Consider the following 25,412-nt stretch of genomic DNA (forward strand, 5'->3'; position numbering starts at 1 on the left):
TGGTCTCGTGCCTTCACTCTCTGTGATATCTACAAAAATATTTAGATTTCACGAGCTAGGGACCTTCTTCTGAGCCTTTAGGCCATTGTAAGGCAGGATGTTGGTCAACCGTCAAGGGCATTCTAGCCGCGCTAGTAATGAGCGAGGTGTAGCATTCGTTCTTTGGAACAAGGGAATTGAAGCATCCTCTGGCTCTCCCTGCTCCTGCTGGAGGAACACAACTAGTTCTCCCACGCTTATCACGACTGCTCTTCGTCACTAGCCAGACACCCTCTATATTCATGTATTTTCCAGCCCGAGCCGACATGGCTACGAAGTCGGTTACTGGGTTTTTAGCTAGATACTCGGAAAGAGGGCTTCTACGGATCCTTTGGGTGAATGCACTGACCAGTACCTCTTGGTAAGTTGTTGGGACCTCAAATATGGTTATGTTTTGAACTGCTGAACGTAGGCCCTTAGAATCTCATTGTCTTTCTGCTTCACCCCGAAAAGACTGATAGCGGATTTTCGATACTCCTTGCGACTAGGGTATTGGTGCTGGAAAAGGTAGCTAATTTTTTCAAAAGATCTAACTCATCCAGCTAGAAGTTAGTCGAATCATCTTTGGGAAAAATTCAATAGCATAGTAAGGAAAGCACGACATTGAATGCCTTCAGTATACCTATGCTTTTAAAACTTACAGATATGTGCAACTAGATCAGTGGTACTATAATAAGCATGTAAGTGCGAAGGTGCTAGAAAATGAGCGAGAGTTCCTCTACCGTGATGTGCTCATCGAAAGAAATGCCACGGTTAGCAGACATGGTCTCTTTTTGTCACTTGCTGATTAAGCTTGACCATCTCTTTCTTTAATGATTCCCATATTTCAGGAGGATGTAAGGTGGTTGCTTACTTGCTGGCAAAAGTCAAGAGGCGTGGATTGATCCCGCTGGGAGTCCTATAGGAATCTGCTCGTCAACGCCTTGGCTTCCTGGTGTTCCACCTCTTGGTAGCTGGAGGGTTGAGTTGATGGTCTTCATGATAAATTAACGAAATTGCTCACAGAAAAAAGGGTTCATAGCAGCAGATCAGTTGTTTGATCGAGATCTGCAGCTGGAGCATTGGTGGCTCCTAAGGTTGGATTTGGAATGGGAGCATTAGCGTCTCTTGCAGTTATATTTGCAGGTGGAATGGTAGGACTTGCTGCAGCAGGTAGTTAAGAGTTTCCCTAATAGGATCCATTGTCACCTCCATTTATTGAATTAGCCATTTCTCGTCTCTTAAGCTCAAGACCCCATAGACGGTGTCAATGATTGGTACCAAATTTTTTGCCACACCACAAGGTGAAAAATCTTAAAGAGAAATCCTAAGATCAACAGATATTAACGCTACAAAACAAATATTAGCACTCCGATTCTTCAGTCGTTAATAATTTGTAGACGAAATAAAAGGAAAAACTTGAACTAAAGTGACAATAATGGTGAAATAATATGTGTCCGACTGAAATGGGCTCATTTTTTGAGGCTGCCAATTCAGTAAAACAAAAAGTAAGTTTGTAGGCCTGACCTTCTTTCTGATGGGCTAACTGGGCTGGTATGCTTTGTTTTAAGCTTAGTCCATGAAAAGTTTGGGGGCACCAACGGTAATGTATCATATTTAATATTGATGGTCTAAATTAACTACAATTGCGTATTAAAAAATACACTTATTAACTTATTGTATTCAATTTGTAAAATGTATAACTTTCCAAATTTAAAGCAACAATGGATATATTTATCAATAATTAATAAAAAAATCAAAATTCTAAAATAGCTTAATAGAAGAAAAATAAGAGAGCCACCTAATTTTAATTTATTGTTTTAATTTAAATAATTAAGTGAACAATATTATTATATATTAATTATGTATAGTTTGTCTCTGATTTGTATATAAGCAGTTTAGGTATAATTTTTATTTTGATTAATGTATAAAATAATATATAAAAATTAAAGGACGATAAATTTTTCTTTAGAAGATTAAAGTAGAATAAATTCTTATTCATTTGATCTATTACTCTAACCAAAAAATTCAAAGTTCTAGAGATTAGAATTGTGTCAAAATTGCTCAATTTTGGTCAAAAACATCCTTCAATTATATATATATATATATAGAATAGATTAATAGAAGATAAAATCTTGCAATAATAAATACATATATAAATAATAAAATCCCACGTTTAATGTTAATTAATTTGCTAATACATAGGTGCTATAATTGATTGTTCTTGTTCAATAGTGTTGTTTCAATTATTATATTCTTCATTGCAAAGGGTCAGTGCTTGTGAATTTTAACATTTGATTATCAGCTTTTGAGATACAACGAGTTGGATTGCGAAGGCTTGATTATGATTTATATGGAATCAGGCAACAATAAGAAAATTTTCATTTCTTTGGATAATTTACAACAAAGTATACAAAGCTCCCTTGCACAAAGTAATCTAATTTACAACCAAGTATCTTTACATTAGATAGCTGCAAATGTCTCATTGGATGAAGAAATTCTTCTCTTGTGTTGATGCATCTTCAACTTTAATTTAATGGCAGCCTGAAAACGACAAAAGAAAAAGAATCAGAACATGAGCAGCAATCAGTCTATACTCGTTTATTAAAGCACGAGGGACCCTAAGCCTGTCATTGATTTGCCATGTGTGCTTACCTAAATAACCCCGTACTCCTAAGACTTATGTGGAACATCTAAGGTTTATGTAAAAATTTAAACACTCCACTCAACACACGGGCTAAGATAATGTACCTTAACATCATTTAGAACCAAATTGCAACCTATGTATCGATCCATTTCTCTCTCTCCCTCTTCTTCTATCTTAAAAAGTATTCTATGATCCTATACAATTCCTCTCTGTCAATTTCTCTCATGTTTGAAAATCCAAAAAGTTGAAAAACCATTGTATTCCTCTTTGTACACTTCAAAACCAAAAGTCTACTATAATTTCTATAAAAGCTCCACGTTCTCACTATTCTAATTTGAAAAGAACAAGTACATAAATTTTTTAAGCCTCCAAGAATACGACGGATACAGAATAGTTAAGAATGCCTAAATTGGAAAACAATTCTCCAACCTTTTGGCAAATTTATTCTCAATTTATTCATTGAGTTGGGTTTTGTTTCAAAGATTGCTTTTCAAAACTTTTCGATGTCATATATCTAAAATTTTGTATGAATTTTACAAACCACCATATTTTGTCATGCCATTAACATCAGATTTTTGCAGGTGTATCATAATAAAGTTTGTCGGAAAAACATTACTATACAAAACACAACTTAGTTTATTTATGAACTTCATTAATAAAACATCTTATACTAAAATATTGACGATTGTCTGCATGCCAATCTGATTCATTTATTTCTAGGATACAGATAGATACAATTATCATAATTAAAACACACCTTCTCAAAAGTGGTATGGACAACTTCAAAAATATTTGAATCAATCACCAAAACGTATAAAATTCATCAATTCAATAGGGAAAAGGTCCGCTGAAGTGCTTTTTTGAAAACTATAAAAACTATTCCTTTGAAAATTATAAAAATCATTTTGTTATCAAAACAAAAATGAATTGGGCTTTTTGTGGAGTTCTGAACCATTTTTCCAAAAAATTCATCACAAGATACTAAGAATTATCTGGATAAAAAAATTTGTGCACCACAAGCTGATTTGAAAAGAAAAAAGTTGATCAAAAAAATATTTATGGTAACCAACGGTTTTATAAAAGAAAGTAACGGTTTTATAAAAGGTTGAAAATCAAGAGATGTTGAATTCATAAGCAACTCAATGCATGTGCAAGTGAAAAACTCGTTGAATTAACAAGAGAAAAAAAAAACTGAAATACTTGTGGTAAGTAACGGTTTTATAAAAGAAAGCATTTAAAAAGAAATAAAAAATTGTGAACAATTTTCTAAATACAAAAATCATAGAACTTCCCATGTCTAAGATTGTCAATTTGCCAAAACTGTATGTTCCTTGAAAATCATTCCTCAAATTTAAGAATTATATAATATTGAAGAAAGAGTTATCAAATCCCATTAAAAAAAATAAAATAAAAGTGGCATGTAGACAATCCTATATTTTGGCATTAGGGTTCCATTATCAAAGTTCACAAATAAATAGTTTATGACTGTATAGTAAAGAATTTCTAACTACGATACACCTGCAAACATGAAGATGTCAAGAACATGACACCATGATTTTCTGCACATCCATACAAAATGATAAATAAACAGCATCAAAAAATTCTAAAGCAATCCCATGAAGAGACCCAACAAAATGAATAAACCAAGACTAAATCTGCAAAAAGAATAAAGTTTTGTTCTTCGTATTGGCATTCAACACTACACATGCATCCTTCAGATTCTTAGCGGCGTAAAAAATTCATATTCTTGTTTTTTCCAAATTACAATGGTGATAACGAGGACACTTCACAGAAATCACAACAGGGCCTTAGGTTTTGAAGTTTACAAATCGTAAAACACAATGGATTCAACATCTCTTGATTTTCAAATGTGGGAGAAAAATCAACAGAGTAGAACGGAAAGGAACATGGATTACTTTTCGGATAGAAAAACAAGTCGAGAGGAAACTATAGATACAACGGTTACCATCAGGCTCTAAATGTTGTTAAAATGCATCATAGTAACAGCCAATGTGTGCTTCAGTCGAGTGTTCAAATTTCTACTTAACCCTTTTGAATTCCACACAATTCATAAGAATATGAGATTACTTTAGTTCGCACAAATTTTGACAAACCAAATTCAAGCCCCAGGCCCTCAATCTTCCAAAAACGAGTATAGATCACCTACACTAATCACATAATTTGATATCATAAATGCTCGTTATCAATATATCAAAATAAAATGCTTGTTATACATAGAACCGAAAAAAGATTTCTCAAGTAAATTGATACCATTTTATAATTATATGCTCTATGTGTTATGGGCAAACAAAATCAGATATTGCCTCCATATCCTGTAATATGCATGAGGACAGAATTTTGAAAGAAACTAGGATATGAGAAAAGAACGGGAAAAATCATTGGGTGCCACAGTGTAAACCTGTGAATCAAACCGTAGCTCATAGTATACTCCAGTGAAAGGGCATAAACAATATACCAACGATACATCATAAACGAGAAACTTCCTATGCAGACATAAGAAACAGCAAAAATACTTCAAATTCAAGAAACCTCTCGGAAATGCACTTAAGAAAAGAATATTGCTGATCAATTTGCAAGCTTCTAATGATTTAAGAGGATTATTAAACTCAAGCTAAAATAGAAGTAAAAGAGAGTGGTTGAATGGCACTTACATTATAGTGAAACCATATATATTAAGATAGGCGAAAGGCGAACCTGATTGGTAGTATAGATAATAGTAGGAAAACAAATGTTGCTATGGCTCCAAAAATGGACCCGAGTCACCGATCAAAGTCAAGATATTACGACATGAGCTCCCATTAGCTTCGAGTAGTAGTCTCACTGTAGATTGTGTTAGACCACCAACATGGTGCAACCAACAAACATCAGTATATTTGCTAGCAACAAGTCATATATAGAATTAGACAACAAAACCAGATTTATCAGAACCAAAGTCCACATGAACCAAGGACAATTAGTTCAGAAAATTTGAGAAAATACCACTAACCTCTAACAGAAAAAGAAAATCAGTGTAACATTATAAACACAAAGGTAAATATGTAACTATAATGCATACAACATTTATATTTTCCTGAAACTTAACATTCTTTCCTTAGTTTCCTATCCCAATCCAGGGGGATCGCAAATTCAAGCCAATCCATAGCATCAATTTCAATAAAGAGCAAGAGTCGCGTATTATGAATTCCGGTGAATATCTTAGCATTATGAATAAGAGAAAAATATAACTAAGATAAGGAAACTAGTGACGGGGGATAGAATGAAACTGGCGTCATCTTCATTCCCCCCAGAAGTTCTTGAAGAACTTAGAGCCTGAAAATAGAAAATAGTAAAATATCTCCTGCACTTTTGTAACAAATCCACAACCACTAACAATGTCATATTTAATTCACAACAATTTGGTCACTGTTACACATTTCTTCAACCACAGATGAAAGTAACAGAGAAAGACACCTACATACAAACAGGAAAGTGAAATGGAGAAATTCAACACGAAAATGACAATCAACATTTTTTAAATGGAATAAGCCGGTGAAGTTAAAATAAGCTTGACAATGAACAAAATCGTGTCCAAAATGATGTCTGACACCAAACTTTTCAAAGACATGTCGCTTTTCTCTCTGCATCTAGAAACATTCAACACACTTGAAACAAAAATAACAACAACAGGTAAGTTAGGAACACAAACCTCCAGAATGCTTGAAGATCCAACCAAAATGAGCACCACAACAATCTGGTAGGCAAAAGAACTGCATTAGTGGACTTTTGAAGATTCAACGTGTCCTCAAGAAACAAGACAGAGAAAAAAAAGAACAAGAAAGGGAAAAACATCAGACCAAGATAAGAGTTCACATGTTCAGTAATCAATTCGTAGTGCTCCAAGATTCACTTATTTCCTACACTATATCAAGAATCGAACCAAATGCAAGAAAATTGGAAACAAGAAATTGGATAAAAATACAGTACCTCTCTAAACTCCAACAAGTGAGGGTGGAATCTTCACGCACAACTTAAAGAAAAGAAGTGCTGAAAACGGCAAGGGCTGCGCATGCAACGGATCATTTTTTTGAAACTCGACCCAACCCTCTCGAAGATTTCAGGATTTCAGGAAACAAGACCAGAAAAACCAAAAAGAAGACAAGAAAGGGAAAAAGAATGGGTTAACTCCACAAGAAAACATGAGAAAAAGAACAATACAATAAAGAAAAAACAGAACCGGGTGGGGCATCCAATCAACGGATCTTTTTTGAGAAACTCGATCCAACCCCTTCCTCTCGCTCTCCAGAACTTCAATTTCTTCTCTTCCTTGAAAATCTTTGAATTCTTCTTCCATGGACATTGTAGAGAGTAAAGGAAAGAAGAAATAGAGACGACTAGAAGAAGAGACTCTGTATTATATGTATATCCACGTGTCTATTAATAATATATATTAGGTAAATTACACCCACCTCTATTAAGGTTTACCATATATATTAAACAACTAAAAGGTAATAAAATGATTAAAAATGCATACTCTTTTAATTAAATACAAATTCACTAAAAACATTGATCGACAAAAAAAAAAGGGGGATAAGTTATGTTTTACCATCCAAACTATAATCGTTTTTATAATTTGATATTTATATTTTTTTTGTGTCAACTTTCTTTCTCAGTTTTACAAAATTTTGGGCTTTGTCATTTATAACTATCTTTTCACCAAGTTTTTTGTCAAAAGAAATTACATGCAGTACACATTGTAGTATCAAATGAAAAATATGAAGCTCTGTGTTAAAATTAAAAGAAAAAACTCAATGTATGTGTCAGTATTATATTTTATAACAGAAATAAAGAGTAAAACTTACAAATTGGAAACTGCATGATAAGACTACATCATAAAAAAAATTGTGAAAAAATATTATATAAAATAAAGTTTATATGCATGAACACATCAAAAGTAAAAAAAAAAAACTACAATGACATAGGTATTTTTTAAAAGACAGAATAATTAAAACTAAAAACACAAACAGAATATTTAGAAATGATTGAGCACCTTAAAAACAATGTCTTGAAATTGATTTGTTCATTAAATTTATATGAATCATATATTTGAATAGCTCTTACTTAAAAATTATTTTAAATGACAAAGACATGATCCAATGAACGACCTATCAATATTAATGAAAATAAGGTCAAGATGTTAGAGATAAAAACAAAGAGAGTAATAAAGAGAAGTTAAAAAAAAATCTAGGTTAATTACTGGAAAGGTTTTCTATTATTTCTTTTAAAAAAAAAACCAGAATTAAATTATAATTAAAATAAAATACATACTAATTACTCCAAACTCCAAACAAAGACGACATAACCCCACACTTGAAGTCATTTACAGTTACTTCCCATTCCCGTGGAAGATTCTAAGAATCATCCCCTAAATTCCTATTATATTCAAACCCCTCACCTCGCTTTCTTCCAACATACGTCCCGACAAACGTAGGCATGGTTGAATTTTGAATGTAAGAGGGAATAGACGAGAGAGAAATCATTTTATGTAACATACAATTTACATGTGTTGTTAGGGAGTTGAACAATTAAGACAACTTTGTTATTAAATTAGGGGCACAAAGTCATCAAGTGTGGTGTGGTGTGGTGTTGACAACAAGAAGAGTAGAAGGGGTGACTGAGTAGTGTAGTAACAGTAAATAGGAATATGCTGTGGAATTCTGATATATACTTCGACACATCACTCCCTTTATACCGCCACTTCATCACCTGCTACGCCCAGCCCAAGCATATCCTCTAAATATATTCTAGTCTTTTACTAATAAATCCTCCCCCAAATCACATTAATGTTGTCAATCTTCATTCTTAATTTGCTCATATTTCAATTTAATATCTTGAATTGGGGGCATAATTAATCATGAAGTTCGGGAAGAGGTTGAAACAGCAGATAGAGCAGAGTTTGCCTGGATGGCGGGACAATTTCTTGTCGTACAAGGAGTTGAAGAAGCTGGTGAGGAGGTTAATATCATCATCATCGTCGTCGTCGTTGGAGTACTGTGGGGGGAATTTCAAGGCGGAGTTTGTGTATTTGTTGAATAATGAGATGGAGAAATTCAATGCCTTCTTCATGGAGCAAGAAGAGGATTTTGTTATTCGCCATAAGGTAACTTAGTTTTTACTACTACTGCTACTAGACTAGCTAGTACTTAATGAGCAAAAGGGCATTTGGATGCAGGAATTGAGACAGAGAATAGAGAGAGTGATGAACACTTTGGGACCAAACGGGACTCGGCCATCACCTCTGGAGTACAGAGAGGAGATGGCAAAGATTAGAAAAGAGATTGTCAATTTCCATGGTGAAATGGTTCTTTTAGTGAATTACAGCAATATCAACTACACAGGGTTGGCCAAGATACTGAAGAAGTTCGACAAGAGAACCGGCGGAGTTTTGCGCCTGCCCTTCATCCAAAAGGTCCTCCAACAGCCTTTCTACACCACCGACGTTATCTCAAAGCTCGTCAAGGAATGCGAAACCACCATAGATACGGTGTTTCCGCCGTCCGCCACAAAATCAACGGCAGGATTGGCGGTCCCCGGAGAAGGAATTTTCAGGAACACGGTCGCGGCGCTCCTCACAATGCACGACATCCGACGCGGCAGCTCCACTTACAGCCATTTTTCTCTGCCGCCCCTCAACTTTCCGGATTTTGATGTAATTCAGTCCTTGCAACTACTTTCTCCTATACAAATTCCATGATGCCATAATGAAATTACAAAAAATTAATGGGCAAAAAACTCCTTAAACGAAAAAAAGAAAAGAAAACAGGGGCAACTTGAGTTTTTGTAACATATGCTCACCCGCCTCCTTTTTCAATGTAATTAAGTCTATTATACTCAAATGACAAAGTTTCCCATGTATTCATCATCTCTTGACTTTCAAATTCAGCAATCGTACTTGTTTTTTTTTTTCTTTAATCATAAAATGACACATTAAACTGGCAAAAAAATCAAGTACCCATTGCATACTATAAGAGTGAGGCGTGTAATCATCAAAAAAAAAAAGTGAGGTGCGTAAAGGGATAAATTATGTTTTTTTTGTGTGTGTGTGTAAATTTAGAAAGTTATTTTTTTTTAAATGAAATGATTATATTTAACTTGAAACAAAGCCTCTCGAAAACATTATCGATCATCGTTGTTACTTATTAGTTCTGTCGAGTTGAGTTGCAAATTTCTATCCTTAAAAAAAATTAGAAATCTCTATATGTTGTGATCAATCTCTAGTAATAAGTGGTGTTGTCAATTAAAAGTTGTGGGCCAAAAACATGCTGGAAAATTAAAATGTCTTTGAATCTTTTGGTCACAAAATGGCAGCTAACCACAAATGATGCTTACCTTTATTTTAAAGTTGATTTTTGTGGTGGTATATATATATATATATATATAAAACATTAAAGCGATATTTTTGAAACGTAGACAACTTCATATCCTTTTTTTTTTCTTGATCCCTCTTTCTTTTTTGTTCTAAAATTCAAATATGCTAGCATTTTCAAGTAATTCATCGAAGCTTCCGGTGTATTTCTTCACGTTTCTCTTGGTTTCAATTAATTATTGATTCATATATAAACAATCATATGACACTTAATAAAGTATTTGGTTCCAATCATACACTATCTTCTTTTATTTTTTAATTTGCAAGATTCCACACTTTATTACCATGTAATTATGAAACTAGTTTATATATAAAAGTTGCTATATGCTTTTCTTTTTTTCTTTTTTAATAAACATTACGTTCATGCAACAGTTGCACATGCATACCATTTTTTTTAATTATTCAATTTTTCATAATAGTATTAATTCGACAAAATAATCCAATGATACACAATATTTATGAATTTCATCATGTGGGAAAATAATGGAGTTTTATGAATGTGGAAAATATTTAATTAAAACAATATATGGTTGGTCTATAGCACTCAGTCTCATTAATGACAAGAGAGTGTAGTTGATCTGAGGTGTGCGGCCATAGGGTAACTTGCATTTAAGGGTTTTAATTGTTTAACTACTCTGGATAGTTGCTTCACTCATTTAATTCCTGCATATATATATATATATATATATAGTTTCTTTGTTGTAAATTATGTTGAACAGTTTGGTAAGTACAATAATTTTATTTTAAGTATTACAAATAACTAAATTTTAGAGATTATGAAAACAAACAGTGTAATTGACAACAATGACGATAGTAAGTACAATAATTTTATTTTAAGTACGACAAATAACTAAATCTCAGAGATCATGAAAACAAACAGTGTAATTGACAACAATGACGATATATAGATAGTAGTTAAACAATAGTGCTGAAACCCATGCAACATAATTTTTGAATAGAGATTATACTTTAATGTATGAATAACATATGAATTGGATATATTATTAATAAAATAGGTAAGTCGACTTATTTTATAATTTTTATTTATTTTTACTTTTTTTGGGATAGATATGATTTTTCATACCCTACATTATATGTATATGATAAAACGTTACTAGATAAGTTATAATATATATTTGAAAAATAAATAAAGTTACTATAAAAAAGTAATTTTATACCCACATTAATTTAATTAATATTATCCAAAGAAGAAAAAGGAATTACATAATTGCCTTACCACTCAATTGGATTTGGCGACAACAGGGAGATGTAAAATGCGACTCTAGTTAAAGGAGATTTGCCGATTTCAATGGCGACAGTGCAGTAAGTGCACTTTCCTTGTTTGCCATTTATTTATTTCTACTCTCTAAACTGAAGGAGCCTACACAAAATTTTCCATACATTGGAAAATCCAGATCTCTCTTCTTCATTTCCTTTCTTAATCAGCTTCGCTATCTTCTGTGAACGAATCAATCTGCGCCATCGGGGAAACGCTCTTACGCCGCCGGATTCCGCCTTATCCTGAATTCGCCGGCGGATAGATTGGCGATCCGCTCGAAATGAGTAGCGGCGACCTCCTCCAAATCGAACCCCTTGAACTTCAATTCCCATGTAATTATTGTCATTTCGTTTGTGTTCCATGTCTTTATTCAGAATACTGCCTCGTCTATGGTCCGCTTCCTTTATCAATGGTTGCTTCTAGAAGATTCTAGTTTTGAGGGAAAGGAGGATTAATTTAATTCTGTTTTTTAAGATCTGTGCTTCAAATTTTTTCTTATTTTTATGTTTCTGCTTATTGTTATCTTGTTGATCTCTTTTGTGTTTTATCATAGTCGAATTGAAGAAGCAGATCTCATGTTCGATGCAATTGACGAACAAATCCGATAATTATGTCGCGTTTAAGGTATAACATTTGTGTTTTTTTTCATTGAGATTTTCCTTTTTATTCATTCAGGAAATATCTGGAAAACAAAAAAGAAAAGATAATATGGCCCTAACACATCTGATCCTTGCCTTCCTTCGTTTTTTATTTTTAAATTGAAATATTCAGGTGAAGACTACAAATCCAAAGAAGTACTGCGTGAGGCCAAACACTGGAGTGGTGGTTCCTCACTCTGCTTGTGATGTCACAGGTCTCTTTCTGTCTGTACGTGTATATCTGTATTTAAGTTTGTATATCTCCTTTTTTTATTTACAATTCCGCGAACTGACAGTGAATTTGAAAAGATAAATAAGGCTTTGTATTTTTATGTCATGGGTGCGGCCTGCCCAGTATTGATTACTGAATAAGTAATTTGTTTGGTCATTCAGTTACAATGCAAGCCCAAAAGGAGGCTCCACCGGACATGCAATGCAGGGATAAATTTCTCCTCCAGAGCGTGGTTGTGAAACCCGGATCCACTGCCAAGGATATTACTGCTGAAATGGTATATGATCCTATAAATAGTTACTCTGCTGTTTAATATAGGATTTGAGTAGTTCAATTTAAAAAATTACGTTTTCCTTTCCTGGTTGGCTTTTAGTTTAACAAAGAGTCAGGGAACCATGTTGAAGAATGCAAGTTGAAAGTTTCCTATGTTCCGCCTCCGCAACCACCTTCACCAGTGCGAGAGGGGTCAGAGGAAGGCTCCTCCCCAAGGGCCTCTGTATCAGACAACGGAACTGTGAACCAGACTTCTGAATTTAATGTTGTGAGTATCAGAATCTTACTTTAGCTGAGATGTTATGTTGTTTTAAGCATTAAACATATCGTAAATTAAGAATTCCATGATCATTCATGTTCCTTTATGACTCAGATGTCAAAGGGGTTTGAGCGACAGGAGAGCACATCTGAGGTTACATCCTAACTTTTATTCTTTTAGCACTACTCATTCTGAGTTTTGTTTTGTTCTCATGTCCATATCATCATTCTAATTTGTGCCCAACTGATTCACAGTTTTTTAATGTCAAATTTTATTAACGTTTTTTTTAGCTAGGATTTTCCTGAATTTGTTTGATATGTTTCCTAATCAAACTAGGGGATGGATAAGTTTTAAGTCTGTTTTCACTGTTGAGGTTAGATATTCTGTTTTTGTGTTTTAATCATTAATGGTGTGATTGATTGGCTTCCACATAGCATTTGAGAAATATTTGAAATGCTAAGTACTTCAGGACCATAATCGTTACTAATGCAGAAAAATACTAAACCTTGTTCTATTGCTAAACAAATTTGTTATTGGAAGCCTGAGATGTTTAAACTTAGTGATTACAGTGAACCCATAGAAAGTTGTGATTGAAAGGTTCTTGTGCTTGTAAACGTTTTAGGTGCTTAATAGTTCTGAATCAGGGACTTTGTGCTTTATATTTAATATTTATGTTTAAAAAGTAACCTTTTGCATATCATTCGTTGGAGTTATTTAAATCTCTGGCCCAGGGTGTTTATGGGGGGGCTCGCTAATGGAGAGAGAAAAAGTAATACCATCTTGTAATTACTAATGACTAGTTGCTCTCATTGGTTCTGGAAGATGCTCTGTACCTAAAAATTTTGTGTATATGATCTGATAAATGTAGTTCTTGTTAGATCATAGATTTGGGAATACTCATGGTATCTTTCATTGATGTGAATTATCTGATCTGGATGACACTGCACCATGGATTATGATTATAAGTGATCAAGATTTTTAAGTTCACTATCTCCAATAATTATGTGGAACCTAATTCTTTACTTAGGAGTTAAGTTAATTTAGTGGTGAAATCTTTACACCAGTCTTCACCTTTGATTATTGGAATTGAATTCTGAAATCTCTTTGTGCTTACGATTTGGTACCCTATTTGTGTGAATTCATATTAACTACTTGTGGGAAAATTTAATTATAGTTTTAATCATTCTCTAGTTAAGCTGAGAAGAGTATTAGGTGAATAAGCATGTGAAGAAATTTCTGTCCGTGCTGACAAGTTCAAGTACAGGAATGCTCAGAAATCAGGTTGAAACAGTTTGCAAAATTGTTGTTGATGATGAATAGGTTTATCTGTATTAACATAAAATTTTGAAATGATTAAGTTTTCATTTCAAGAATCATGAGTATTACAGATTGTGACAATCATATTGGTGAATAGTTAGGTTAAAAGGTGTACAAGCTTTTAGTTTAGCACTTTATTGGAGTTAAATGACGTGGAAAATCAATTGGTATATTTATTTTGTGTGTTGTTGAGGTAGTAATTGAAGATGTAGTTAAAAAGTGATGAAGTGCAGACCACTCTTGTATGAATAAGGACCATAAATATGTGGTTAAACATAAAATGATAGAAAGTTGACAAGTGTGACAAATGCGATTTAAGTGTTTTTCTGCGTTTGTTAAGGATCGTAGACATATGATTAAACATAAAATTGGTTTGTATTTTCTTTTTGGCTTACTCTAATTTGATGGCTTATGTGAACCTTATCTGTAACTGGAGTAGTAATTTTCTGTCCATTAATTTTAAGCCAGCTTATCTGTGGAAAAGATTGTCTTGAAATCTGGTATATTGTTGGATTCTTCAAATGAATATGAAAGTAGTTATTTCCCATTGTTGCATATTATATATATATTTTTTGTTTCAATTGTAGGTTAAGGCCCTGATTTCTAGGCTGAATGAGGAGAAACATTCTGCTATCCAGCAAAATAACAAGCTTCAGCAAGAACTGGTAACTGTTTCTTTTCTGATTTTTTATCACAGTTTGTTAATTTCTTCTGGTAAGAGTAATATGCACAGCAACAGCTCCAATCCAACTCACCACCAAACAAGACAGCCAAAAAAAAAAAAGGAAAAAGAGGAAAGGGAAAGGAGAAGTAAACAAAAATGTGTAAAATGTTTTTGACTTGTTTTCCCGTTTCTGTGAATTACATTTGGGTGAATATGAATATTGACTTGTTTTTAGTTTAAAATTTAGTGTGATGTGGACTTCATGTGCATTTAATAACCCATCCAGGTGTCACGGTCTCACTATAAATTTAATATATGTGTCTCGAACTGGTATGTCAGTTTGGGAGTTCAATGATCTGTAACCAGCTCTAAATTTGAGCGCCAGCTGCTGAATTATGTTCTGGAAGGCCAATATTGTTGTCAAATGCCATGCTATCATCTAATCACATGCACAGGAATATTTGATACCCACCTTTCTTCTCATTGACCAACTACCAGCTACACAAGAAGGTGGCAACTCAATGCTGCTTCTGCATGAAATTGGTTTCCATGATCTGGCTTGTGCTGGAAGATATCTGAAATAAGATTCTGTACAGAAGCCTAATGTTTTCTTGCTTCTGGTATCAGATGTTTCACTTGATTGCTGCTAAATTGGCACCAAGCTGGAGCTTCCCATTTACCATAAAAATATATGAAAGTGAAAGCTTTCATGTTTTGCAGTGAATTCATGCATTTAAAATTTTCAGAACCTGGTACAGTTACGGTTTTTGAGGGCAAAGTTTGGCAGCGCCGCATAATTCTAATTTGAGAAAGCAGTTGAAACATATATTCTATCAAGTTTCATGTTCTCTTTTTTCCCTTGATCACATTCTTGAGAAAGCTATCTATTGATACTTTGCATAACTTGTTGGTAAATCCAAATAAGCCCATTAGATCTGTTTTACATGGAATTTTTGGTGTTATGTTGGTTTGTCCGCCAAGTTAAAGTGGCTAAACATCTTTATTCGTTTCCCTTCCGTGGCCTATCTTGGATTATATAGCTTTCGTGCCTGTTCTTTTAAAAAAAATTTCTTAGTCTTTTTTTATGGGGGTCCTTGTGCTAGTAATATTATGATCTCAATAGAATGATGGGTGCGTCTTTCTATCTGAATCTGATTGAGCTTTGGCAGAGTGGTGAATTTGTGTCTTGTGCTTGTGGTAACATACAAAAACAACTTTGTGCCGCTGCTATCAAAACCCCTTCAACATTTGCCCATTTATTTGTGCCCTTCAGTCAAATGAGTTCATCATTCCTTTGCTTTATGTTCTACAGGAGCTATTGAAGCGTCAAAGTAACAGAAGCCGTGGTGGCATCCCGTTCATGTATGTCATTATTGTTGGCTTTATAGGCATCCTACTGGGTTATCTCTTGAAGAGAACATGACCAGTGGAACTTGGTCTGGCTCGTGTTTTGAAATCTCCGTCGGCGCTTGTTAAAAAGAATTAGGACTTTTGAAGAAAATTTGTGACTGGAAAGAGCTCTGTATTCGACTTAGCTGCTTGTTTGACTGTAGAAAATACGCCTAAATGGGTTTGGTGGTTTTGTAATTGCTTGGAAATGCATTCATTGTGTGACTAATTTCTTAACTTCCTTTTAACTATGTAACTTAAGGAAATCCATATTTTTACGAAATCATGTCATTTTTTGTTCTCCCCCTACACATAATTTTCTGGTTTTTAAAGTAGAAATAGGATGGGATTTTGGTGCCCAAGTATATTTTGCCTGTTTGCTAGTGTGAACATAAGCATCGACTTTGCTTGTAATTCATTGTATGTTGTTTAGTGTGAACTGTAACTTGGGTTATTCGTGTGGATTGTGTTTATATCAATTAGATTCTTGGAGAGTCAGTTGGGAGTCTTGGGACTTGGGAAGCTGTCCTGCTATTGTATAATAACTGTCTTTAAAACATTCACGTAGTTGGTGTGACTGTAAGTTTTACGGTTTTCTAACGCGTTCTTACGATTTTCCCATTGTACAAGGGACAGATCTCAAATTCTCTGTGAAAAGTATGCAACAAATCGCGGTTTTTTTAGTAGTTTTCATAGTAACTAATTTTGTGTGGTCTATAAGTTAAAAGGACTAAAAACTTCATATAGAAAAAATTACTTAAAAAGGACTGAATCACTGACTTAACGTCTTTTACCTCTTCCTCACATTTAATGTAATCTGTAAATTAAATAATTAATAAAATATTGACAATTTTAGTTTCAATAAAACTTATTTCACCCCGTCACTCATTTGTTTTTAGCCCACATCCGATCCGTTGAAAATCCCAAGGCCGAGGAGGATTACACAATGTATCTTTGCTGAGACTGACCGCTGGACGGCGTCCCCGCCTTCCATCTCTTCCCACCGCCGCCATCAGCTATGAAATTAAATGCCGCTTAGCCCTCTCTCACTGTTTCGGCTTCTCAATGGCTCCACAAATAGTAGAATTGGATAGAATTGCTTTAATCCCGCTCTCTCTCACTTCTCCGTGCTCCTGCCGCTCTCACTCTGACTTTCGCCGTTGGAAGACCTTTCCCAAATTAACCACAGCACCGAGCTTCTGTAGATTTGGGTTCAAATTAGAGGTAAACAGTAATGGCGCACGAGGGATTTTTAGCATTCCTAGAGGTGTTTTGGTGAAACACCGCCGGCGGGTGATCTCGGCCGTTGCTAGGGCTGAGCAGCCGGAACGGATTGACGACGCTGAAATAACTAATGAGGTAATCTCCTATAAGCTTTATGTGTTGGCTATGACCAAAATGGCATAGAGCAGTTTTTGCCAGGTTTTTCATTTTTGATAATTTTCTTTCCGCCTTTTGTAACTAGTATTATGTGATTGACGTATTCATATTTTTGAAAATATAGTTTCACAAGTTCAGGAAAACATAGAAGAATACAGTTCTTTGGAAAAGAAAATCGTAAGATTAATGCTTTGAGTAGATGCCGTTGGTAAGTAGGAGTATCAATCATGCATTCCTTCTGTTTGTCTGGTTGAATCGAAATAGTGCTTATGTCTATTCCAAGCATTAAAACATGCCTAAAGAAGAGTATATGAATTATATATTATATTTTTGAACGATAACTAGGCTTTCTGGATTATTTGATCAAATTTCATGGGAGAAAACTAATTGCAGAAAAAATACTGTATTACTACACAGAGATTTTCAGAGGAGAGTGATGGCTCAGAATAGTTGAAGATTGATAAGGGGAATATAAGAAAAAAGAAAAGAACAAGAGAGATAGATGCAAAAGTCAAGTTGCTCAAGTTTTCTAGTGTTGTTGCTTCTCCGAGTTTCTATGGCTTTTGGGTTGGTTCCAAATGTAGGCATGCTCTCTAAGTTACAGTTGGTGGTTGATTGCTTGGCTGATATGTTTATTTTTCTTTTCCTTAAAAGAGAGGGAGGGGATGATGATCTGGCATTTCATATAGAAGTTTGGAACCAAAACCTCTTTCTCTGAGATCATGCCGATTATGGAATTTTTCTCCAAACCGCAGATTCAGTTTTATCGTAGGAGATTTGAGAACCATGATATTGAGCACCATCTTTTTGTCTTTGTTTTACCCCAAACAAACACCAAAGGTTGAAGGGGGGTTTGGCAAATGTGTACAATTAGATTAGCTGTTTGTATTTTTCAGTTTGAATTGGTTTTGCCAAAAAGTTTTCTCTTATATTAGAAATATACTATGATGATTGAGCACACCCTCGAAGAGATGGTGTACTCATTTTGTAAACAGAAATGCTATAGTGAATTTTCTTTGGAGCAACATGTTGAATTCTTGGAACTGTGATTCCCTTATTACTGTTTGGATGATTCCGTCTTTTTGTCTTTGTTTCACCCCAAACAACCACCAAATGTTGAAGGGGGATTTGGCAAATTTGTACAACCAGATTAGCTGTTTGTATTTTTCAGTTTGAATTGGTTTTGCCATAAAGTTTTCTCTTATATTAGAAATATACTATGATGATTGAGCACACCCTCGAAGAGATGGTGTACTCATCTTGTAAACAAAAATGGTATAGTGAATTTTCTTTGGAGCGTCATGTTGAATTCTTGGAACTGTGATTCCCTTATTACTGTTTGGATGATTTCAACTGGATCACTGACATGGTCTTTTCTTGTAGGATGTTAAAAGTGGCACTCAATTATCTGATGAAGGCAATTTATATTCAGAGCAGCAGCAGAAAACAAGTCAGTTGAAGAAAAGGATTATTTTTGGACTTGGTATTGGAATTTCTGTTGGAGGAGTAGTGTTGGCTGGGGGATGGGTTTTCACTGTGGCCCTTGCTGCAGCAGTATTTATTGGTGCCAGGGAGTATTTTGAGCTGGTAAGAAGTCGCGGAATTGCTTCTGGAATGACCCCTCCTCCTCGATATGTATCACGAGCTAGTTCTGTTATCTGTTCTCTAATGCCTATACTCACACTGTAAGAGTCTTGCCTAACTTTCATTGTCCTGAGCAACTCATTTGGTTATCACATGGACTCAACTTTTCAAGTTCCTGGAAGTGGAATGAAATTACCATCTGGTTAATGAGTCGTATTATGTAAGATTACTTTTTATTGTAGTTGTATTGGGAAAATGACTTTCAGCTGGATCTGGCCTTTTCCTTCACAATTCAGCATTGTGTTGGCTTGCCACTGTTGTTGGTGAAAGATTTATAACTTCTGATGGAAGAAAGGAAGTTGCTGTTGGAATGATTTGGATATCTAAGTAAGGGGTGAGAGGGATAATGAACTCAATAGGTGAAGAAATTAGTTTATTAGACTTGCAGGATGTCAAGACTGAAGTAAATCACGTCTTCTTCAGCTTTTGCTTTTATAATCTTCTATTTCAATGAAGTATCCAGATGCAATGACTCTAGTTTCTTCTGCATTTCCTGGCTTATTGGATTATGTTTCCTTTTTCCTTTGTTTAATCCCCAAATATTAAGCTTTTAGGCGCATGATGATGATGGTTATTAAGGGTTTTGTAAAGAGGTTCTCTAATTTCTAAACTTCATATGTAACATCAACTGATCTCTTTTATTTAAACAATGAAATTTTGTTTGCTCTTGTTTTTCCTTTTGAATCCTGTTATTTTCCTTTCTTTCTATATTTATTTGACAATTTGAAGAACCTCTGAACGGAAGCTTTTATGTCATTGGTGGTTGATATGAAGTTCTTAACTATAGATTGCTTCTGATTGCTGAGGCCTTTCAAATCTCTTCCTTACATCCATACTTGAGGTCAATATAGTGTAACAAGCTATGGTATGTTTTTTTTTTTTATTGTGTTGATATAATAATGTTCTGAAAAGGTTAACTTTATGTCATCCCTGGTGATATCCCATCATGTTCTTTGAACATGTATCCAAGTGAGCGCAGAGGTTTTGAAAGGAGAATTGAATAGGATCATGGGACCACTGTGGATTACGGGAATTTGTAAAAGCATTGATTTTCTTCAGAATCACTTACTACTTTTTGATTGGGAAGAAAAATGGAGGTTTTTAGGCTTTTTTCACTGGCTGGCTTGAAATTTGGGCAATAAAATGATCTTCCATCCTTAACAAGAGCGGCTGTCTCAACTGCTCTTTATGAAACACTGACTGATTTAGTAGTAATTGATAGGAGATACTGAATTGGTTTGGTACTTTGGTTGCTTGCACCTCCTTCAACATTAATATCTAGTTTATTTCACCTGGCATACTTTTAAGAATTTTGTTCCTTCTCTTTTTCTTTTCTCATAAGAGAGGCATAAAAAGGGCATGAGGTCCCTCTATTTTGGGATATGAAGACAGGCAGATACATATAACCTTACTATTATTAGCTCAGAGGCAAGTTTCATCTTTGGCCTCAAAGATGTAGAGGAGCAACCACACCATTGTGCAAATGCATGCATCATTTTAAAGGGTACAAATATGACATAGATAGGCATTGTAATACAAGTCACAGGACTCAATTACAAAGTTCCTATGTTTTTTTCTTAAAAAAATAACTTGCGTCATGTATATTTCAAAAAGTTTCTTCAATAAATAACTCTTATCGTGGATATTTCTGCTTCCTGTCTTAGAAGAACTTTTGTTTTTAGGCTGTTAAATATGAAACAATTAGCTGTCACTGTTGGCCCTTTTGATGAGTACCCATACATGTCTGCGTCTCAATTTCTTGTAGTGACATTATGTTGCTGATGACTATTTGTGTTTTCTGCCAGATACTTTGGGAATATTGATGTGTCTGTGACATCAGCGGCCTTTTTTGTTGCTATGGCGCTTCTCCTGCAGAGAGGAAATCCTCGTTTTTCTCAACTTAGTAGTACCATGTTTGGACTGTTTTATTGTGGTTACCTTCCTTGTTTTTGGGTTAAGCTACGGTGTGGGTTAGCAGTCCCTGCACTAAACACAAGTAAGAGAGTCTGCTTTCGGTTTTGGCATTTTCTAATTGATACTTTTCTTGTTTTTTCAATTTTATGCTTTTTGTGGACATTGTGAAGGTTGGTTGGCTATGTGGTAGAGCAGCTTGGCGAGGCATAGGGTGACTGAAGAGGTTGGCCGTTTGGTTAAGTGTGATAATGTGTGTAGAGTGTGCATATGTGTGTGTTTTGGTGAAGATGGGAGGAGTTGATGGTAGGCACCGCGTAAGTGGGTTCTACAGTTTCCAGAAGGTAGAATACCAGTGAAGGAAGGGGCTAGACGCATGTGTTCTATAGATTTTAACTGGACAATGGGAATCTATATTAGGTTTGTGTTTTAGATCTGATACAGACATTCTGGACTTAATAGTAAAATATTTTTACCAGACTCCCCAGGGTTTCTGCATTATAGCATTTCCCTCTGTGTTTCAGTGGGTATTTATTATCAAAATAGAACTTGGGAGAAAATTCCCCAAGATCAGTTGTCTATATAGCCACAGTTAAGCTTGGACATAAGGTCGAAAAATGTGGATAATCTGGATTGTAATTCAGTCCATATTATATCTTGAAAATAGCTAATTAAGATTGTTTAATCTCACACTGAAGCTTCAAAGTATCTAGAATCTTAGATCTTGCTTCTGAAAGTTCTCTGTGCTTTCTCTGTATCTCAGGTTTTATTGTCATTGTAGTTTTTACTAATACTCATGGTTTTGTGGTGAATTATTTATTTATGATATTCTGAAAATTTGTCAAGATTGTACTGACACAACATGCCATGGTTGCAAGGTAAAGGTTTTGAACTATGTCTATGTTTGGCAGGATTGGCAGCATCATGGCCTCCTCTTCTAGGTGGACAAACTATGTGGACAGTGGGTCTTGTGGCCACCTTGATTTCATTTAGCAGTATCATTGCAGCAGATACGTTTGCTTTTGCTGGTGGAAAGGTATGTGTTTCTCTTCCTCCTTCCTTGAGCTTTGTATTTTTCCATTATTCTTCCCTTTTGCAAACAGAGGAGCAAATATCTAAGTTTAAGCAGGCGAGAGATCTCGTGAGATGTTACAGCATTGAATTGGGAAAGAACTTTGGACATTTATATATTCCCCAGGGTACGGATGTAATCTAACATTAATTAGTATATCTGTTTGTGTCTTTTGATTTTATCTTGTAAAAATCTCGTCTTGAGAAACATCTTTTAGCTTGTGACATGTTGGAACTGGAGTGATTAGAATCATGTTTAATCTGAAACTGGTGCATAATATTAAAAGATCAGGATTTAAGAATTTGTTTCAGACTATTGTATGCTTCCAACATGATTTAAACTTGATGTTATTGCCTTATTTTTTGGTCTCATTTCTTGACTTGGATCATTAAATGACTTTAGATGCTGGCTTTACTAGAATTTATAGTTTTACTAGAATATATAGTTTTACTAGAATTTCATGCAGGCTTTTGGTCGGACGCCACTTACTACAGTTAGTCCAAAGAAAACATGGGAGGGAGCTCTGGCTGGATTAGCTGGTTGTATAGCGACCTCTGTCTTATTGGCCAAGTTCTTCTGCTGGCCCTCTTCTGTCCTAAGGTGCATGGTTTACATTTATTTTTGACACTTAACCAATCATTCTCATCTTGGTTTCTTCTCGTGATTTCTTTCTGGATCCTTTTTCATTGTCGGTTGGAGCAGATTTCATGGTGTTAAATATGAATATATTTTTGTTGGAAGCTTCTTTTACATAAATTTTTATGTGGTTCCAAATAATTTTCAGCGCTACCGCTTTTGGGGTTCTAAACTTCTTTGGGTCTCTTTTTGGCGACCTTATCGAGTCTATGATCAAGCGTGATGCAGGTGTGAAGGATTCAGGATCGCTCATACCTGGACATGGTAAGACCTGGACTTATTGACTATTTACACCTGTTACATAGTTAGGCTGAAAGTCCCTTGTCCTCAACTAGTGTTAAACTATTTTATTTTTTTTTTGCATTTGTTTTCGGACATATTGTAAAAGTTCTATGTAGTTATAGTAGCCTTAGAACACTAAATATTGCCAGTAAAACTCAACGATCACCCAGTTATTACAAATTTAGCTGATGGACTCTCCCAGTTGATGATAACATCCCTGTGAAAAGTTCCCTTGACATTCTACATATTTTCTATTTCCTACTTTCCAAGTTTTTCAGGATTTTCTTGTAAAAAGTACATGGGTTCATGCTTTATGTAAGGTGTCCTAAACATACTATGTGTGGTCATCCTTGTATGCACCGGCATGACTTAGTTAAATTAAATTAAATCTTTGACTTGGATCCCCTCCAATTTTGTGCAAATGGTTCTACCATGTTGTGAAAAACACGCTCCTCTATGCATCTCGTTCCTTTACATTAGCAACCTTATGGATGATGTAAATCTTCCATTAGAAAATCAGATGATCATTTGATTTAAGGTGGTTGACCTATGTTCTCAACAGAAGATTTTCAATGATGTAGCATTCGTTGGGGCCTATCCCTCTGTCGTTCTGTGTCTGCATGTGTCAAAATTATCACTTTATTGAGGTTCATATTTAACAAGAAATCTCTCTAAGCAGGGGGGATACTGGATAGGGTCGACAGCTACATCTTTACAGGAGCACTGGCGTATTCTTTTGTGAAATTTCTGCCACTGTATGGAGTTTGATAGAGTGAATGCAGTTTGCGTGGACGAAAGTTCTTGGATGCGATTTTTCCTTCGTTGTATCTAGAGGGAGTTCTAGATGACATTCTTGCTCGACATCATGGGACTGGTGGTAGATCATGAGCATCAGAATAGGAAACTAATAACATTTGCAACACCCTCAGGTTCTTATTTGCATTTAAACCTTTGTTCTAAAGTTCATAGGACCTCAGTCGAAGTTAAGGTGATATGGATCTCTGCAACATGTTGCTTAGCTTGTGAAACCCTTGCCCGAATGTGATAGCAGAATTTGTATATTCATTACATGAGCATGAAAAATCGATCAATAAGATAAGGTTTCAGAGAATGAGCCTTGGAAGAATAGCCTTAAAAGTGTGTATTTTTTCAGTTGTGAATCAAAAAGCCCGTCTTGTTAAAATGAACCTTCAAAGAATACTACAAAAGTATTTTCAATCCCAGATGCTTAGAATCGCCCGTTAGTTTTCAATGCCATGGTCGACGCTTGATGGCGATGTATCCCTAAAACATGTCAACCCTCAACTGTCTATCCAAAGAGAAGAAAAGGATGTATCCCTAAAACATGTCAACCCTCAACTGTCTATCCAAAGAGAAGAAAAGGTTGTCCGAACGGCCCCCCGCAATTTATGGCTTAACCCTTGACTCGGTGGTGAAGGAGCACCACGAATCATCATCGGTTCTCGACTCTTTGTGCCCTCCAAAGTAGCCCATATGTTGTACAGGAGAAGACATTTGTCAATTGTTGTTATTACTCAAAGCCACAAAGGGATGATCATCTCAAATAAAGTAAGGTTTTAACCAAATATTTCCGGAAGCAACCACCAGACATGACAGCTTCAAACAAGAGTTTGCCAAGGCCTCTCTCTCTGCCTTCACGTGCATTTGTCTCTTCGACCTCTCTTAAGGCAGTTGCACATGTCTGCGACTGATCTAGACTTATAACCTAAGATGATTATGCGTTTGCAACTACAGTTCAAGTTTTTTGTTGTTGGCTATTGTGATCAAGTTTATTGGATAAATTCTTTTAACGGGGTGACCATAATAAATTTAACTCGATCTATTGTCTTAATTATTCGTTTTTCGCCCCTCTAAAAAAAGAGGTAGCTTGAGAATGTCGTTTTCACATTGAGACTTTCTGTATGAATGAACATTTGTTTAGCTAATGTTGAAATAAAATTATCTCTTCATATTAATTCATGATACGAGATATAGTCTGATCTTTTTATTTCAAATTGGTATTTTATACATTAAATGCAAATGTATATATTTTCTTTTTCTTCACTCTATGATTAATTTCAATATTTAAGTGGATATATTTTCATCCAAGTAGTGCACCGCAATTCTGAGCATGTCAACCTAGTTACATGCATGTTGTTTAACCAAAGTTACCAATTTCAACTCATGAGCGAACTTCTGAAGACCTATGATCTTGGTAAGTGGAGAATCCACTTTTCAAGAATAAAAACAAAATGTCTAGTAAAAAAGAAAACGTGTTTTTAGTGGAAATTGAAAGCGAAGATAGCCTCTAACGTAACGTTGAGGTTGAGGTTGAGCTTGAGGCTACA

The 25,412-nt window shown here is 35.0% G+C and overlaps 3 protein-coding genes and 1 long non-coding RNA gene across 5 annotated transcripts; 3 read left to right on the top strand and 1 right to left on the bottom strand.

The window, feature by feature from the left end:
- LOC105170965 lies at positions 2,378–7,062 on the bottom strand. The gene is made up of 4 exons (XR_848527.2): positions 6,650–7,062; positions 6,372–6,416; positions 5,381–5,506; positions 2,378–2,562 (listed from the first exon to the last, which is right to left on the bottom strand). It is a non-coding gene; the product is annotated as an uncharacterized LOC105170965 (long non-coding RNA).
- LOC105170971 (SPX domain-containing protein 3-like) lies at positions 8,430–9,558 on the top strand. Its single transcript, XM_011091948.2, has 2 exons — positions 8,430–8,822; positions 8,895–9,558. Exons 1-2 carry the CDS (start codon positions 8,577–8,579, stop codon positions 9,414–9,416), a joined length of 768 nt encoding a protein of 255 aa, XP_011090250.1. The 5' UTR covers positions 8,430–8,576; the 3' UTR covers positions 9,417–9,558.
- LOC105170979 (vesicle-associated protein 1-1) lies at positions 11,437–16,448 on the top strand. Its single transcript, XM_011091959.2, has 8 exons — positions 11,437–11,699; positions 11,921–11,991; positions 12,139–12,220; positions 12,399–12,514; positions 12,611–12,778; positions 12,884–12,922; positions 14,674–14,751; positions 16,063–16,448. Exons 1-8 carry the CDS (start codon positions 11,648–11,650, stop codon positions 16,171–16,173), a joined length of 717 nt encoding a protein of 238 aa, XP_011090261.1. The 5' UTR covers positions 11,437–11,647; the 3' UTR covers positions 16,174–16,448.
- Positions 17,020–24,214, top strand: LOC105170987 (phosphatidate cytidylyltransferase 5, chloroplastic). Of its 2 annotated transcripts, none has more exons than XR_002286311.1 (7): positions 17,020–17,498; positions 18,903–19,204; positions 20,969–21,159; positions 21,986–22,110; positions 22,204–22,273; positions 22,613–22,746; positions 22,931–23,046. XR_002286311.1 is itself a non-coding variant. In XM_011091972.2 (7 exons), the coding sequence occupies exons 1-7, from the start codon at positions 17,205–17,207 to the stop codon at positions 23,830–23,832; spliced, it is 1,251 nt and encodes a 416-aa protein (XP_011090274.1). In that variant the 5' UTR covers positions 17,022–17,204; the 3' UTR covers positions 23,833–24,214. The 2 variants fall into 2 exon arrangements, 1 of the variants encoding a protein (XP_011090274.1); XM_011091972.2 differs by lacking the exon at positions 22,204–22,273 and adding an exon at positions 23,744–24,214 and having other exon boundaries at positions 17,022–17,498.

The sequence above is a fragment of the Sesamum indicum genome, linkage group LG1 (assembly GCF_000512975.1).
Source record: "Sesamum indicum cultivar Zhongzhi No. 13 linkage group LG1, S_indicum_v1.0, whole genome shotgun sequence".
NCBI lineage: Eukaryota > Viridiplantae > Streptophyta > Magnoliopsida > Lamiales > Pedaliaceae > Sesamum > Sesamum indicum.

What these genes read in the sequence shown, in the direction of transcription:
- LOC105170971 (XM_011091948.2), top strand. Translation starts at nt 8,577, where the DNA reads ATGAAGTTCGGGAAGAGGTTGAAACAGCAGATAGAGCAGAGTTTGCCT. An exon ending in ATTTTGTTATTCGCCATAAG is followed by an intron (nt 8,823 to 8,894) that starts GTAACTTAGTTT and finishes ATTTGGATGCAG; the next exon opens with GAATTGAGACAGAGAATAGA.
- LOC105170979 (XM_011091959.2), top strand. Translation starts at nt 11,648, where the DNA reads ATGAGTAGCGGCGACCTCCTCCAAATCGAACCCCTTGAACTTCAATTC. An exon ending in AGACTTCTGAATTTAATGTT is followed by an intron (nt 12,779 to 12,883) that starts GTGAGTATCAGA and finishes TTTATGACTCAG; the next exon opens with ATGTCAAAGGGGTTTGAGCG. An exon ending in ACAAGCTTCAGCAAGAACTG is followed by an intron (nt 14,752 to 16,062) that starts GTAACTGTTTCT and finishes TATGTTCTACAG; the next exon opens with GAGCTATTGAAGCGTCAAAG.
- LOC105170987 (XM_011091972.2), top strand. Translation starts at nt 17,205, where the DNA reads ATGGCTCCACAAATAGTAGAATTGGATAGAATTGCTTTAATCCCGCTC. An exon ending in CTAATGCCTATACTCACACT is followed by an intron (nt 19,205 to 20,968) that starts GTAAGAGTCTTG and finishes GTTTTCTGCCAG; the next exon opens with ATACTTTGGGAATATTGATG. An exon ending in AGTCCCTGCACTAAACACAA is followed by an intron (nt 21,160 to 21,985) that starts GTAAGAGAGTCT and finishes TATGTTTGGCAG; the next exon opens with GATTGGCAGCATCATGGCCT.